This window comes from Lissotriton helveticus, chromosome 10, assembly GCF_964261635.1.
Source record: "Lissotriton helveticus chromosome 10, aLisHel1.1, whole genome shotgun sequence".
Classification (NCBI taxonomy): Eukaryota; Metazoa; Chordata; class Amphibia; order Caudata; family Salamandridae; genus Lissotriton; species Lissotriton helveticus.
Window position 1 is genome coordinate 661,785,356 of NC_136071.1, and position 14,836 is coordinate 661,800,191.

At 41.3% G+C, this 14,836-nt stretch overlaps 1 protein-coding gene across 2 annotated transcripts in view; it reads left to right on the top strand.

Moving 5' to 3' along the window:
• Positions 1-14,836, top strand: part of NTAN1 (N-terminal asparagine amidase) — a 279,397-nt gene that overhangs the window by 26,208 nt on the left and 238,353 nt on the right. For both annotated transcript variants that reach the window (XM_078663196.1, XM_078663197.1), the window contains exon 2: positions 14,640-14,742. In XM_078663196.1, coding sequence (XP_078519322.1) covers positions 14,640-14,742 — 103 coding nt within the window. The remainder of the gene's footprint in view (positions 1-14,639; positions 14,743-14,836) is intronic.

Below are 14,836 nucleotides of genomic sequence, written 5' to 3' on the forward strand. Positions count from 1 at the left end.
ATTCTCTAAGAAACTCTTCTTTGTTATTCTTCTACTCTCCTTTTTTTCTTTCACTTCCTTATCTATTTTGTTTTTCACAATTATACCCTCTTCCATCTTTTCTTCGGTAAATAGATCTATTAAACAGTATCTCTGGTTTAGTCCCTATAGCTGTCTTTCTTTTAACATTACTCTCTGTTTACTTCCCTTATACTTACTCTTCTTTTTTTGTTTTTTGAATTTTTTTTTTGGATCGCTCCCGGTTCGCGTACCGGCGAGCGAACCGGGAAGCGAACCAAAAGAAATAGAGGTTGCCAGAGTGCTAAACATTCTAGCAATTTTTTTATAAAGGGGAGGTAGTTCTGAAAAGAACTTTTATTTTTTTATTTTTGTTGTTTTATATTTTTTTTATTATTTTTCTGAACATTTTTTTACTTTTTTTGTATTTTTTGAACGGTTTTATATTTTTTTTGTTTTTTTGGGGGGGGGGAAACGAAAACGATTCATTGTAAAGGGCTCAACAGGAGCAACAAAAAAAAAAGATAATTTATTTTCTGAATCGTCCTGAACAAACATGATTATCAATTGCTAAGTTGATTAAAGTGATGCTACTTTCTCTGTAGCAAATCAACTGACCGCAACGTACGCACACTTGTTTGACTGCCCCAAACCTCATCTGTATATTTGGGACCATCTCCCTCGCCTCTGGTCCCGTCACTTCCTCTACAACTGATCTTCTGGCCACAGAAGGAGGATTATCTTGCAGGTCACGTAGCTGCGCAGCACTGTAGTTGTTAGGATGCCACCTGTCCATATGGCGATGCATTGTATAATTGCCGTAACTATATTTTTTATCTGTCCCTCTGGACAAATCTTTCTTACAGATAAGGCAAGTTACGTCCCGGGCATTGACTTTTTTTTGGCCCCGGGGATATTTAAAAAATTGCCAAATAAAGTTTTCTTTGACATGAGACCTCCTGGGCTCCTCAGGCAAAAAATGCCTCTCTTCCTGCTGTTCCTCTTCTTCCTCTTCTTCCTCCTCTTGCTGAATGATAACTTCAGCAGGTGGTCCTCTCTTCCTTGGAGGTGGTGGAGGTGGTGGGGAAGCACCAGCTGAAGCTACTAATGAAGCCATTGCTCAGTGATGACAAAAGGTCTTCCTCTCACAAAGATGAAAGTCAGAGTGAGGAAACAAGGAGGGGTTTTCATCATTTGGGAAAAACAATAGTTCTAAACCAATGAAAAGTGTTACTTTTAGGTCACATGACCTAGTCTTTCATCATTAGGAAACCAAAAGTGAAATGAACCAATGAAAAGTGTTATTAACAAGTCACATGACCTGTTATGTTTACGTTACGCGCTTTGCGCCGCGTCCCGGATCGCTTCCGGGAAGCTGCGCTTCGCGCCTCGCGTACCGGTTCACTTCCGGGTACGCTAACGCGGCGCGTCATATGACGTATCACGCGACAACGCGATACGTCACGCTGACGCGACGCGTCACGATGTTGTTTTCTAACGCGACAGTTGTGCTAACGGATCGTTTACCGGTTCGCGGACCGGGTCGCGGCACCAAACTGAGCTAACGGGAAGCTGCCCGGTTCGCGGACCGGGAGCGAATCAAAAAAAATTATTTAAAAAAATACATAAAAAAATTGTATTGAAAACATATAAAATATATTTTTCGATTTAAAGAAGAATACATTTTAAAGCTTTTGATATTTGCTATTAAAAAACCATTGAAATTCACTGAAAAAACCATAGGTTATAGACCATATATAGTTAGGAATTAGCATTTACAAAACCTTGAAAATTCACTGAAAAAAACATAGGTTATAGACCATATATAGTTAGGAATTAGCATTTAAAAAAACCTTATTTTACTCACACAAAACCATTGAAATTCCATATATAGTTAGTTGCACTAACTATATATCGCGCACCCGCAATCCACTGTTGATGATGTCACATATTACATCATTCATGACATGGTCAGTGACATCACTGATGACATCACTGATGACATCTCAAATGACATCACTGATGACATCACTGATGACATCTCATTTGACATCAATGACCACATCACTGATGATATCGTTCATGTGACAATACAATGCATCTCCTCACATTTTAATATAACCTCTGTTACACCCAGTGTTAAATACAGAGTATAATTTTTGAAACCATTGACACACCAATACTAGTTACTACATACGCACTCACTGATTCCTACGTCTACACACACATTCACTCATTCACCCATACAATCATTCATACATACAATCACTCATCTTTACAACACTATCATATGCACTCATACACCTATACAGACACTCACACTCTGCCACTCATCCATGGAGTTACTCACACACCTAGTCAGTCCTGTAAAGAATCAATCACACTTCCATTTTCTAATCTATACAGTTAAACATAGAGCACCTTACATTTTCAAACATATACTAACACATACTTACTCTCTTATACAATCATTGATACAAGTACACATTGATCTGCACAGAGTCACACACCTCCCAGCCAGCCACACACACACTCAGTCTCCCATACAAATACTTGGGCAATCAATCAATAACCCATATATTTACTCATATAGCTACTGATCAACACATGCAGCAGTTTACAGAACAACAGACATAATGATGCACAAATTAAGACAGTTTAGTCACTAACCCATGCACTCAGTGAGACACATTTAATCACTCACTCATACATTCAGTCACGCACCTACTGAATCTTTCATCCAGACACTTATATATCCTCTCATTCTTCAATATGTAAAACATATTTACAGAAACACACAGTCACTGGATGATGTCATCAGTGATGTCATCAGTGATGTCATTTGAGATGTCATCAGTGATGTCATCAGTGATGTCACTGACCATGTCATGAATGATGTAATATGTGACATCATCAGCAGTGGATTGCGGGTGCGCGATATATAGTTAGTGCAACTAACTATATATGGAATTTCAATGGTTTTGTGTGAGTAAAATAAGGTTTTTTAAATGCTAATTCCTAACTATATATGGTCTATAACCTATGGTTTTTTCAGTGAATATATATATATATATATATATATATATATATATATATATATATATATATATATATATATATATATATATATATATATATGTTGCCTCTCTTTTTTTTCCTCTGTAAAGACAATAAATGTAAGTTTTGGTGCAGCCCTTTAGGCCAGGCTCGCGCTGTACAAAACCATGTAAATAATTAAAATTTCAAGAAAACAATCACAGGACATAGACATTCCCTGCTGCTTAAACAGCCCTCGTCATGTAGAGGACAATCCTAAGAGATGACACAGAAGGATCATTGAAGGGAGTGGGGGGATCTGAAATGCTGTTCGCCGTAGCTGGTCAAGAGTTAACCTTAATGTCCATACTTTGGCGCTCACACGCAGTACAGGCTCCCCAACAACAAGCCTATGACAAGGCACTGGAGAGTCTCATGGGAGGAAGAGCCCAGTGTTGAGAGGGTAGATGTCGATGCGCATTGCCAGCGATAGGAACGCAATTGAAGCAATAAATGTAAATCACCCTTTGGGGGGGTGATACACAATGTACCCAATAAAAAAGTTTTATATAGCTTAAATATTGAAACTGTGAAGTGTGTAACAACCTGAAGAAAAAGAGTGTTTCAGGTAATTGGATGGTGTGTGTCAAATTGAAAAGATAGCAGCAGTGCATTAGAAAAGGAAATACACGGTTTCCAACTGAGGATACATTGCTTGTCTAAAAGGAGATATTCAGTTTCTGATTAAAAGGCAAAGTGAAGAGAAAGAGAGCTCCAGAAAAGTTTTATAAACAATCTTTCACAAAGGAGCGACACAATGTTCCTGCATCTTGTGCTTTCAACTTCTGCATCTGTGCTTAGCCTTCCTCTGTGGGATAAGACTGGAGCTGAGAGCCCGAATGTTGCCGCAGCTCTGCACTAGTAGCTGTAAGAATTGCCAGCAGTGGAGAAAAAACAGCACCTCAATCACTGCGCGATCTGAGGAAGGATAGCAGTCAAGCTGAATTAATCAGTACTTAGTCCATGATACAGCCCAAGGAAGATGAAGTGAAACCAGCATGTTCATGCCAATTGGAAGGTAGTAAATAACAGTGAATCCAATAAAATTGTAAGCACTGTGTGGGTTGCAAACCCCTTGTATAAAATATCTTTCACAAGCGAGAGGGAATACAACAAGTGTTGTCGCAGGCAAGACCTAAACATTTGTAGGGTATTCCGGCGGCCATATTAAACGTAGAAAACAATACAGAAAAGCCTCCTCTTCCTGTGTTATAAAATCTACGGGACCTTGTGCGAAGAGGAATTAAAATAAGCTAGTTAGATAGCCCATCACATTATCTTTCAATTCTGGGGTACCCTAGTAGGAGTTTAACCTTTCCATGTCTTATATGTCATTATATTTTTAGGTCTCGCCTACGCAGCGTGCATGCGCTGCATAGGAGACCTTTAGCCGTCGTGCAGCTCTTTTTCAAAGCACATACTCGTGCTTGTGGCAGCATACAGCTTGCGGGAGTGCGCAGCTGCGCGCCACAAACACAAGTATGTGCTTTGAAAAAGAGCTCTCCCCAGCGTGCGTGCACCACTCGCGGGTGTACCCCTCCGCCTCTCTCTCCTGCTGCAGCCTGCACGCCTCTTCTTTTTTTTTCTTTCAGCGCGAGGCGAAAAAAATAACATTTATCTATTCCATTGGTTGTTAAAGATCGAAGCATCTTTGAAAAAGTCTTATTTTTATTGTAAGACTTAATTTCACCGGTTGTTCAGCGCTGTTGGGTTTTTCTTGTTTTGGATTAATTTATAAACCAAACCTCACCCAACGTGCTTTCGTCTTTACAGCAGTTTCCTGCTACAACATCACTGCTCGGTCATTGTGGGTGGAGGCTCGCTGATAATCTTTCAAGTCTTCCGAAGCGGTGATTGAAGCAGCAGGAAGCTCTCATGTACCAGTCTTTAGAAAAGGGATGTCAATATTAACTGAGTATTATATTGGCATCCAACTTGTATTGACTGTTCCGCAGCAGAGATGCCATTAATATGCATATCTGCGCAAAGAAGTGTAAAGAAACACCGAAACAATACATTAAATATTAGATCACACTTGTGCGTGGAAGAAAAGCCGGAGTGAAATGTTTCTGTATATTGTGCGCACTCAACGTAAAGAGAAACTCTCTCTTCCCATTGGTCAACAGTTTAAAAAAGCCCAGGGCTAACCCGATGTTTGCAGTATTAAATGCTTCCCTGACCCACGTTATTCATACCTGTCAGCGCCATTTACTGCCCACCAGGTCCCTCGTGGTATTGATCACTTCATTTCCCCTTTCTTCGACTCCGCTCGCACCGTCTGCTGCGGCGTGTTCAAGATATTCAGCCGACACATCCGTGTGTTCATGCTGCCATGACTGATTTTGCCTCGCGCATAATAGGGGGAGCAGGTGGTGTGACTAAGTAGCCCCCTGACAGAATAAGCGCTCCAGCGCTGGTGCCTCCCCGAACCTCCAGCCATCCAGACACCTCAACTGTTCCACATTAAGGCGCTGAACTGTGGCTTTACAGTCCAAGTTTACACCTCTCTTTTACAAATCAGGAAGGGCCGCTTTGTGGGGAAACTCTTTATTAATCAACAGTAGGGGGGAAAGGGCCGGCCTCGTAGCAAGGACTTTTTATTATGTATGCAGCATGGATGGTATACAATAGAAAGGGCCGTATGTGCATGTATGTATTCAGAATGCCATCTCACAATGGAAGAACCTGAAATAATTTAATCAAACTATATCTATATATTCACATTATATGATGGAAAAAATGTGAATCTATTTATCTTTCTATCTTCTATCTAGCTAGCTAGCTACATACCACACACACCCACACACCCACAGTTATGCCACACTTCCCATTGCCTATAACTTTGCCCCCATATGGATCTGTACGAAATTTGGCAGTAAATTAGTGTAGTCAGTTAAAGTCCAGCACAAGTAATTTATTGCACTACCATGTTGGGGGGCGGGGGGGGGACGGGTAGTTAGGAAGCGGTCGAAAAGATGTTTTTCCCCATTTTAACTTCCATATGAAATTTCGCTTGTGCCTACAACAAAATTGCTGAACAGATATACACCAACATTGTTATTATTGTAGAACTCCAGTCACAAAGAGTGTTTAAGTTATTTGGTATAAATCTCTTCAATAGTTTTTGAGAAATTCATTTTAAAAAGTACCGGCTGGCCTTAGATGGGTTAATAGTTGTGTATAACTTGATCATTTTAGCCGACGGGCTAATATAAACAAGCATTGGCATAGCCAATAGGTCTCGCCTTTGGGACCTTATAAGTGTTTAGGCATGCAACAGTTGATGTTGTTGCACCAAGGATATTGTGCTGCATAACTAAATACTTATAAGGTACCAAATACGAGACATATTGGCTATACCAATGCTTGTTTTTGGTTAGGTATTATGGATGTTTTGTATTTGTATGTCACGAGACCTCATGAACCTTGCATATTCAGCAAACCTTTTCTCTCTGGTAGAAACATATTACTGGTATTCAATGTATGTGTTGCGGTTACGTATGTATGTAGTCAGGGAGTCAACATAGGGATATGGTCCTTACTAAATCCTAGGACTCTACGGGGGCCAGGCAAAGTAGTGAAACATGTTGACCTGGTGGATGTAGGAGCAATAATCTTTCTAGTAGGTCCAATCTATTTTTAACAATCTCACTTCCACCCCATAATAATAAGGAAAGTTCCTAGGGTAGATATTCAAGATTTTTATCACGTCTGTGTCTGGATCCTTCTAATTTCCCTGTAAAATACTCTTAATATTCCATAGAGCCCACAAGTGGAGGGTTCTTTGGCACGTGCAGGATGACTGATGATGAAGCATGACACCCAGGTTCTTGATGTCTGACATTAGGGCATATGTGTGTTCTCAGCAATAGGGTATTTACCCACACAGAGGACACATAGGTTGTCCTGGCCTCATTTAGTCTCTTTCACCTTGTGTAGCTATAATATGCATTTGGGAGGATGCAAACGTAGACAGCCCACTCCTTCCACTGATTCTCCTGACCCCCCTCAAGCTTGAAACTCATATGAGCTGACATTTTCTTTATATACTGAAAATATATCTACCCCCTACATCATAAATTATATTTTCTCTGTTGTACCAGACTACACTATAAATCGGTTTCTGTATGAGCCAATTACAGCCACCTGTACCTACATTAGATTTTTGTCCACACAGCTCACATTCATATATGTTTTTACACAAATTGATACGCCATCACCTTACTCAGAAAACAGACTTGGCATATATGAAAAATACTTTTTATTTAAATTGGTGTCTTTACTTCAAACAGCACCACATATGCATTATGTAATGTGTGACAAACACACAATACTCAATATTGACAAATATACATAAACATCACAACAACAGTTTTTTTTAAATACATACAATGCAACATTACTGCATAATAAGAGATAATGACTTTACATGTTATAAATGTACAGCATATATAGTCACATATTCATATGTATATTCTTTTTGAAAATGTGTCCAGCAATAATAATTACTGAAGGTCACGCATTTCCATTGACTGGGGACCTCCTCTAGCCCTCAGTGTATAGGTCCCAAAGTTCCCATATGGCCCATAGTGGTTGGAGTTCTTTCTTAGAGTAATGGCGGTATCAATACTCTCCTTGCCACTTTTTGTGTTAGTTGTCTCCTTTTACTAGGAGATGAATGTCTCCTGCTCACATATCTATATACGCTGACACGTTTCAACCTTCTTGTGGGGCATGGATAAAATTATCGAAGGTCTACCTCAGGGCAGGATCTATACATATGCGGGTCAATGCATGAAACAAAAAAGCACAGGGTGGGAATCCACTCCAGATCTTAGAATCTACTCAGAACATTGAATTTCACATAGTGTAATTGTACCATTTTTGATAAATAACTGTTTGCTGTGAGAGGGTTGTAGCATTTGAGACCAGGTCTAGAGGATACTGACTTTTTTAAGTATGATCATTATAGACCACAATAATCTGTTTATTCAAAAACTGGGCTGTGTGAAACATATACAGGCAAAATGCAAATTCTTTTTCATATTTAATCATAATATAACTATTTTCTCAGTAAGTAAAAGTATACAATGGCTGTATTGTCGTGGTTACACACTAGAGGGGAGAAAAGTCTTGTTGCCCTATCCATCTGTTCTCCCTAATCACGTAGAAAACTCACAATAGCAGGAGAATAGGGTTGGTTAAAACTGTTGTGACCAACTCTGGGACAGAGTTGACACTGGGTAAAAGAATGTCTCCAGTCACAAGATTGTGGCATGTTTCATCATTGAGTTTCCCACACCTTAACTAATGTATTCCTAGTTATCTTGGCTAGATTAAAACGAGTAGCGCTAACAAGTTTTACTGGCGATGGGTAAGCGGTATTATCACTATATCAGCTGATTGGGTCAACACGTTTCATCTGTTTATTTAAAAGCCTGTCAGGTCTACAGCTTTTATCAGGATCTTTAGGGCTCTATGGCCATATACGTGATCCATATCTCTTTGTAAAACTAACTATATGTGAAATTATCGTATGCTTATTATCCACATCTGGTTTCACTCTGTTTTGGGCTCTAGTCAGGTGTAGCTTGGTTCCAGTGTCACAATGAACATGGGACCACATCTGGGTATACCTGTTGCACTTAGGGTGTCTCACCTAAATATACAAAAAGTGATAGGTGGAGTTCTTGAATTGAATGAATGAATGAATGAATGAATGTGGTCTTATACAGCGTGAACTTAGCCCAAGGGCATCAAGGCGCTAGAGTGGTGCATCCAACACAGGGACAATAGAGACAAGCTTACAAGAATGCCTCCAAGAAAAGGCAGGTTTTTAAGGCCTTGCGAAACAAAAGAAGTGAGGGCTGCCCTGAGAGCTCTAGAGGGAGAGAATTCCACAACCTAGGTGCCGCATTGGAAAAAGGTCTGCCACCCCATTAAGCCTTAAAAAACCTAGGGATATCGAGAAGATTTTTGTTAGAGGATCGAAGAGATCTGCTAGGAGTATAATGATGAACAAGTGACTTGATGCCCTCCGGACCGGCGTCATAAAAGGCTCTATGAATCAAACACACGATCTTAAACATGATCCTACGGTCCATTGGAAGCCAATACAAGTTCTTGAGTGCCGCCGAGGCTGAGCCGTATCTAGGAAGATTCAACACCATCCTCGCTGCAGCATTCTGGACCGTTTGAAGTCGATGGATGAGACTCTTGTTAATGCCCTTATAGAGGGCATTACAATAGTCCAGTCTAGAAGATACTAAGGCCAACGTGGCCTTCTTGCGAGAGTCTGGGGAGAGATAGTGGTAGATCTTTCTGAGGATCCTAAAGATCCCGAAACCGGTGGAGACAGTCCTGTTTACCTGAAGATCAAAGGAGAGAGCAGTATCCATTATCACCCCCAGGTTCTTCCCATGGAGGACTGGACAGGGGCATTCCCCAAGAGAGGATGGCCACCAGTCACAAGACCAAATTTCCTGGTTACTCCCGAAAATCAGTACCTTGGTTTTCTCACCATTCAGTTTCAGGAAGTTCTACACCATCCATTAGTATACAGCCTCCATACAGATCCTGAAGTTCTGGGCACAATCCTTTACTGAATGTGTAAGAGAGACCATTATTTAGGTGTCGTCTGCGTAAGACAACACCTTCAACCCAAATGATCTCACCACCCTTGCAAGGGGGGCCACATATATGTTGAAGAGTGTAGGGCTCAATGAAGAGCCCTGGGGAACCCCACAATGCAAGGGTTTAAGAGCAGAGAGGAACTGGCCCAACTTCACTCTCTGTTCTCTTTCATAAAGGAAGGAGGCAAGAAGACTCAAAGCAGGGCCCCCGACACCTATCTCTCTGAGGCATGACACCAGTATAAGGGGAGACAGAGTGTCAAAGTCCGCTGTAAGATCCAACAGGACCAGGAGAGTGGTATGGCCCTTATCAACCTGACAACGGATATTATTGACGACTGCCGTAAGGGCAGTCTCCGTACTATGGTATCTCTCCTGAAACCGTGTTGCGATCTTTCCAAAAGGAGATGGTCCTTAAGATAGGTGCTGAGGTGGAGTTTGAGATAGGCCTCCAACATCTTAGCAGGGGCAGGTAGCAAGGAAATGGGCCGAGCATTTTTCAAAACGCCTGGGTCTAAAGCAGGTTTCTTCAAAAGCGCTTTCACGACCGCAGTCTTCCATAGGGAAGGATAAACTACCTCCGAAATGGCACAATTCATAACCTCCATAAGAGGTGGGATGACCACTTCCCGACAGGTTTTCAGCACTTTAAGCAGGCACGGGTCTAGTGGGGAGCCCGAGTTGACATTATCTAAAAGCCGGTCCACAATCTCAGCTGACAAGAGAGGAAAGGAAAGAAGACATAGAGTCTGCTCACCAGGCGGACTCTCTTCCACCATGATTGAGGGAAGGGTGGTAAATCTAGTGCGAGAAATTGCAGATTCCAACGCAGCATAAATATCAGACATTTTGGAATGAAAAAAGGCAGATATTTTGTCACACAGATCCTGGGATCCCTCTATCTGATCTACTACCTGAGGAGATGTTAGGGAATCAATGATCTTAAAAAGATCTCTAGGAGAATTGAGAGACATAGTGACTTTAGAAAAATAAGCTCTTTTTTCCTCCATAATGGCTGATTTATATTCTTTTAAGCATTGCTTATGTCGCTCTTTCTCGTGAGGCTCTAGATGGATCCGCCATAGCCTCTCCTGTTTTCGACATCCTTTTCTCAGCAATCTAAGTCTGTCTGAGAACCAGGGAGCTGATTGACTTTTTCTTCGCTGAATAATGCCTCTTAGGAGGGGCAAGGATATCCATTGCTCCTAGTAAGGTACACAAGAGCTCCAGGGCAGCCAAATTAGCGTCTGGCTGATCAGCGGGCTCCAGCTTATACAGGAAGGGGGAGAGTGCTTCATTATTAATAAGATTGAAATTCCTTCTCATCTCCTGCTTCCTGGGATCAGAAGTAGGGACTACTGCCGCCTGAACGTGCAGGTCAAACGGCACAGCAAAATGATCAGACCAGGCTAGTGGGGCCACCTTCAGCCTGGGGTCATTAGAGAAAATCCCACTCAGGGTGTGCCCTGCCAGATGGGTAGTGCCTTCAACCAGCTGAGCCAGACCGCAGCACCCCAGTGTTTCCAAAAGAACTTGGGTATCCCTGCATGCCATATTCTCCAAATGAAAGTTAAAGTCCCCAAGGAGAGTGATGTTAGATCTCTCTAGGAACGGCTCTATCAATTTACTAATATCCTGACGGAAAGAGGATCTAGGCCCTGGTTGCCTATAAAACAAAAGGCTTGAAAAACATTCTGAAGGGAGGAAGTTGATAGAAAAGTAATAGGCCTGATAGGGATCACAAGGAGTAGAGAGGGTCTGGGTGTGACAAATGAGGGAGTCCTTGTACAAAATTCCCAACCCTCCTCCTCGACGGCCTACTCTGTCCAATATGGACAAAGCATAACCAGTGGGGATTGCATCAACCAGGTCAGGCCCAGAAGTATTGGTGGCCCAAGTTTCGGTAACAAACACCCAAGTCGGATTTCTGGCTGAGACAAAGTCTCTAAAAGCGATATTATTTTTTACCATAGATCTAGCATTTATGAGAAACCCTTTCGCGACATTCAAATTAGGGGCAGACTTAATAACAGTAGGGTCGGTCAAGTTCTTCAATTTGAGCTTCTCATTGGTGTCACACCTTAAACATCCTTGATACTTTCTATCTAGGAGGGCCTCAGGGTCGCAAGTGTGATGGCAAATCTTGGCTGTTGGTCTAAGCTCTAACAAGACCTTTCTCGAGTAACAGGTCCTTACTTGAGCATAAATGACAGGCGAGGCATCAACCCTGGCCCCTGGCGCGGTCGTGGTGCGGACGGGCGCAGGCGGGCTTACCTTTGGCGCGCCAGCGGTGCGACCGCTGCGCACCGAGCCTGCCATGCGCATTAAGTAGGGAAAGAGCTGGCCCGCTAACCCGTCTCGTGACTTTCACCACCAACCAGGAAGTGACCTGTGATCTATGCCGGCGCCCTCCACAACAAGCGGGAAAACCCGTGGTGGACCGGAGCGCTGGCGAAGGAAGCTGAGAGTGAGCAGATCAGGTAAGCAGGCGAGAACACACAAAGTTAAAGATAGTAAAATTCTACAGTAAAAAAGCTTTAAGAAGAGCAGCGGTTAATTTAATGCGGCAGAAAAAGCGTGCCGCTATGCAAATGCGTCTATGACCGAATTAATCTCAGCTACTGGTAATTACTAGGGATGCACAACAGTCTTTCGTTATTTTGCACCCCATGCCATGTCAGTTTGGACCAGGCATGTAATTCATTCTTGACCCTGCACGAACAGAAACAGCCCAGCCCGAACTGCCTATCATGTCCTCCCTGAAGTGGAACACAACCAACCCAGGAGCGGTTTCTCTGATTGGGGCTCTCTCTTTTTTTAACAGCATAGCAACACTTCATTAATACATTTTAGTTCATGTGGGTTTAAATCAGTTAAACAGGATTGTAACAATATGGCTGATTACTATTTGCTGTGATAACACTGTTTAGCTTAACAACGGTTTCTTCCTGTAGGTCAGTTCTCGTGGTATGGTGCCATTCTGAAGCAGTGGGCTCTACTGTGAATCCCCAAGAGATTTACTTGGCAGAAACTTCACTTATATGAATTTGTAGGATCTGTACAGTATCTGTTGCATGTGGTATCTACATTCTATGCGGTATATCTGTTCTGATGAGTGTCTTTGGTTTGTGCAACATCTTCGTTCTGTGCACAGTCCATGTTCTATGAAGTGTCTCTGTTGTGTGCAGTATGTCTGCTGTGCAGTGGATACTTTCTGTGAAGTATTTCGATTCTGTGCAGTATCCACGTTTGTGGGTTGTCTGCTCTATGCAGTATCTCTGTTCTGTCCAGTATCTTTGTTTTGTCGGGTATGGGTGCTTCATCCAGTAACCACCCTTTATGCAGTATGTCTTTTCTGAACAGTATCCACATTCTGTTAAGTTTCTCTGTTCTCCGCAGTATCCATGTTCTAAGGAGTATCTTTGTTCTCTGCAGTCTCACTGTTCTCTGCAATATCCACATTCTATGCAGTATCAACGCTATGCTCAGTATCTCTGTTCTGCGCAGTCTCTCTGTCTCTTCTTTTTTTAACTTCCGCTTTCCAAAATACAACAGAAAAAAAACAGAAAGAAAAAAATATATAATTTAATATAGGTTTAATTCTTTACACATTAAATTTATTAAGTGATATCCAGCAAATCTTATCCATATTTTATCGTTTTGTTCTTTAACATTAGTTTTGTTTATCATCCACATTTCAAACACAGAGGCCTCTTTATGCTTAGTAATAACAGAGCTTGCAAGTAGTGTGGCGATAAAGAGAAATTTTTCAGATTTTCCCTATATTTCCCACACATGCAGTTCTCCCCAAATAACACCAATAATACCCTGTCAGGTGCTATGTCCTTACACGAAATATAGCTTATCATAATAAATATTGATGGCAAGTATTGTTCCAATAGAAGACACGTGAAGATCGTATGATCCCATGTGCCAAAATTGCGTTATTTGTGGTGTAGATGTGATATGTTGGTATTCTGTTTCTGCAAGGTTTAGGTAGTATAGTATGCGAGATACAGTTGCAGATGTTTCAAATTGGCTACCCTGAGTCATTAAGGAAGCTCTCCTTCGATATCGACACAACTCTCCTTTGGAGTAACTTGTGACTCAAATCAAGAAATAATGGGACTTCAGACGTTTCAGACATGATCTCCTTACACTGAGCTGCTTCATAGCCATCAGGACTGGTCCTTTGCCTTTTCTATACTTTCTTCATTCATTCTTCAGAACGCTTTGGATTGCAAAATCAAATGTTACACTCAGCTTCTTATATTACAGTATCATTAGTAGCAAACATTTTAGTTTGGTAGGCTCTGATTTTCTACATTACACAGGCCTTCTAGTTTGGCTGTACATGATCCTGTTAGTGTTCTTCTCTTTTTAAGGTGCTCACCAAAGAAGTAACTTTACACATTTCTTCAAAACCTAAAGAATCACAAGTTGCTCCAGAGTAGAGAAGTGTTCAGATGCAAGTGTAAATATTTAGGGACATTTTTGCTTGTGATAATAAATGTACTAAAACATATGAGAACCGTGCCAAGGTTTAGGCCTTGTGACAGTATGTGACCAAGCATAAACGCCGGAGAAATATGGACTAATGAATTATGGCGTGAGTCTGTTTTTCTTGTTAGACTATGAAGGTATATGTCGACTGGATAAAATAATGTTCATGGATGTGACTACGTTGATATTGCTCAAGTAAGGAATAGTACCCTACTGACCTATTTGTAGTTGTTGTCTAAATGCTGTAAACATGGGTTAGCAATAAATACATGCACAGTGCTCCATTTTTGTCGTCTTCAAAATGCTACTGATTGACAGGCAATATCTTCAGAATCTCTTCACACCTATTTGTTATGCTTCTTTTGGACAACGATGATCTTCATTTTTTTCTCTTTGTGTTTTATTTTTCAGGAAGGAGCAAGGAATTTAACAAGTAAACCTTCTCAGACTGTGGAAGCCAAAGGTTTTTTATATGTCCAACAAAGAGAGTTTGCAGTAACAACACCCAAAGATAGTATGTATGGTTTTCTGTTTAAGGTATTCTAAAAAAAGGCTTTTTGTTGACCCCCCCAATTTTATTATTCATGTGGTTACTTGTTAACTAAAGG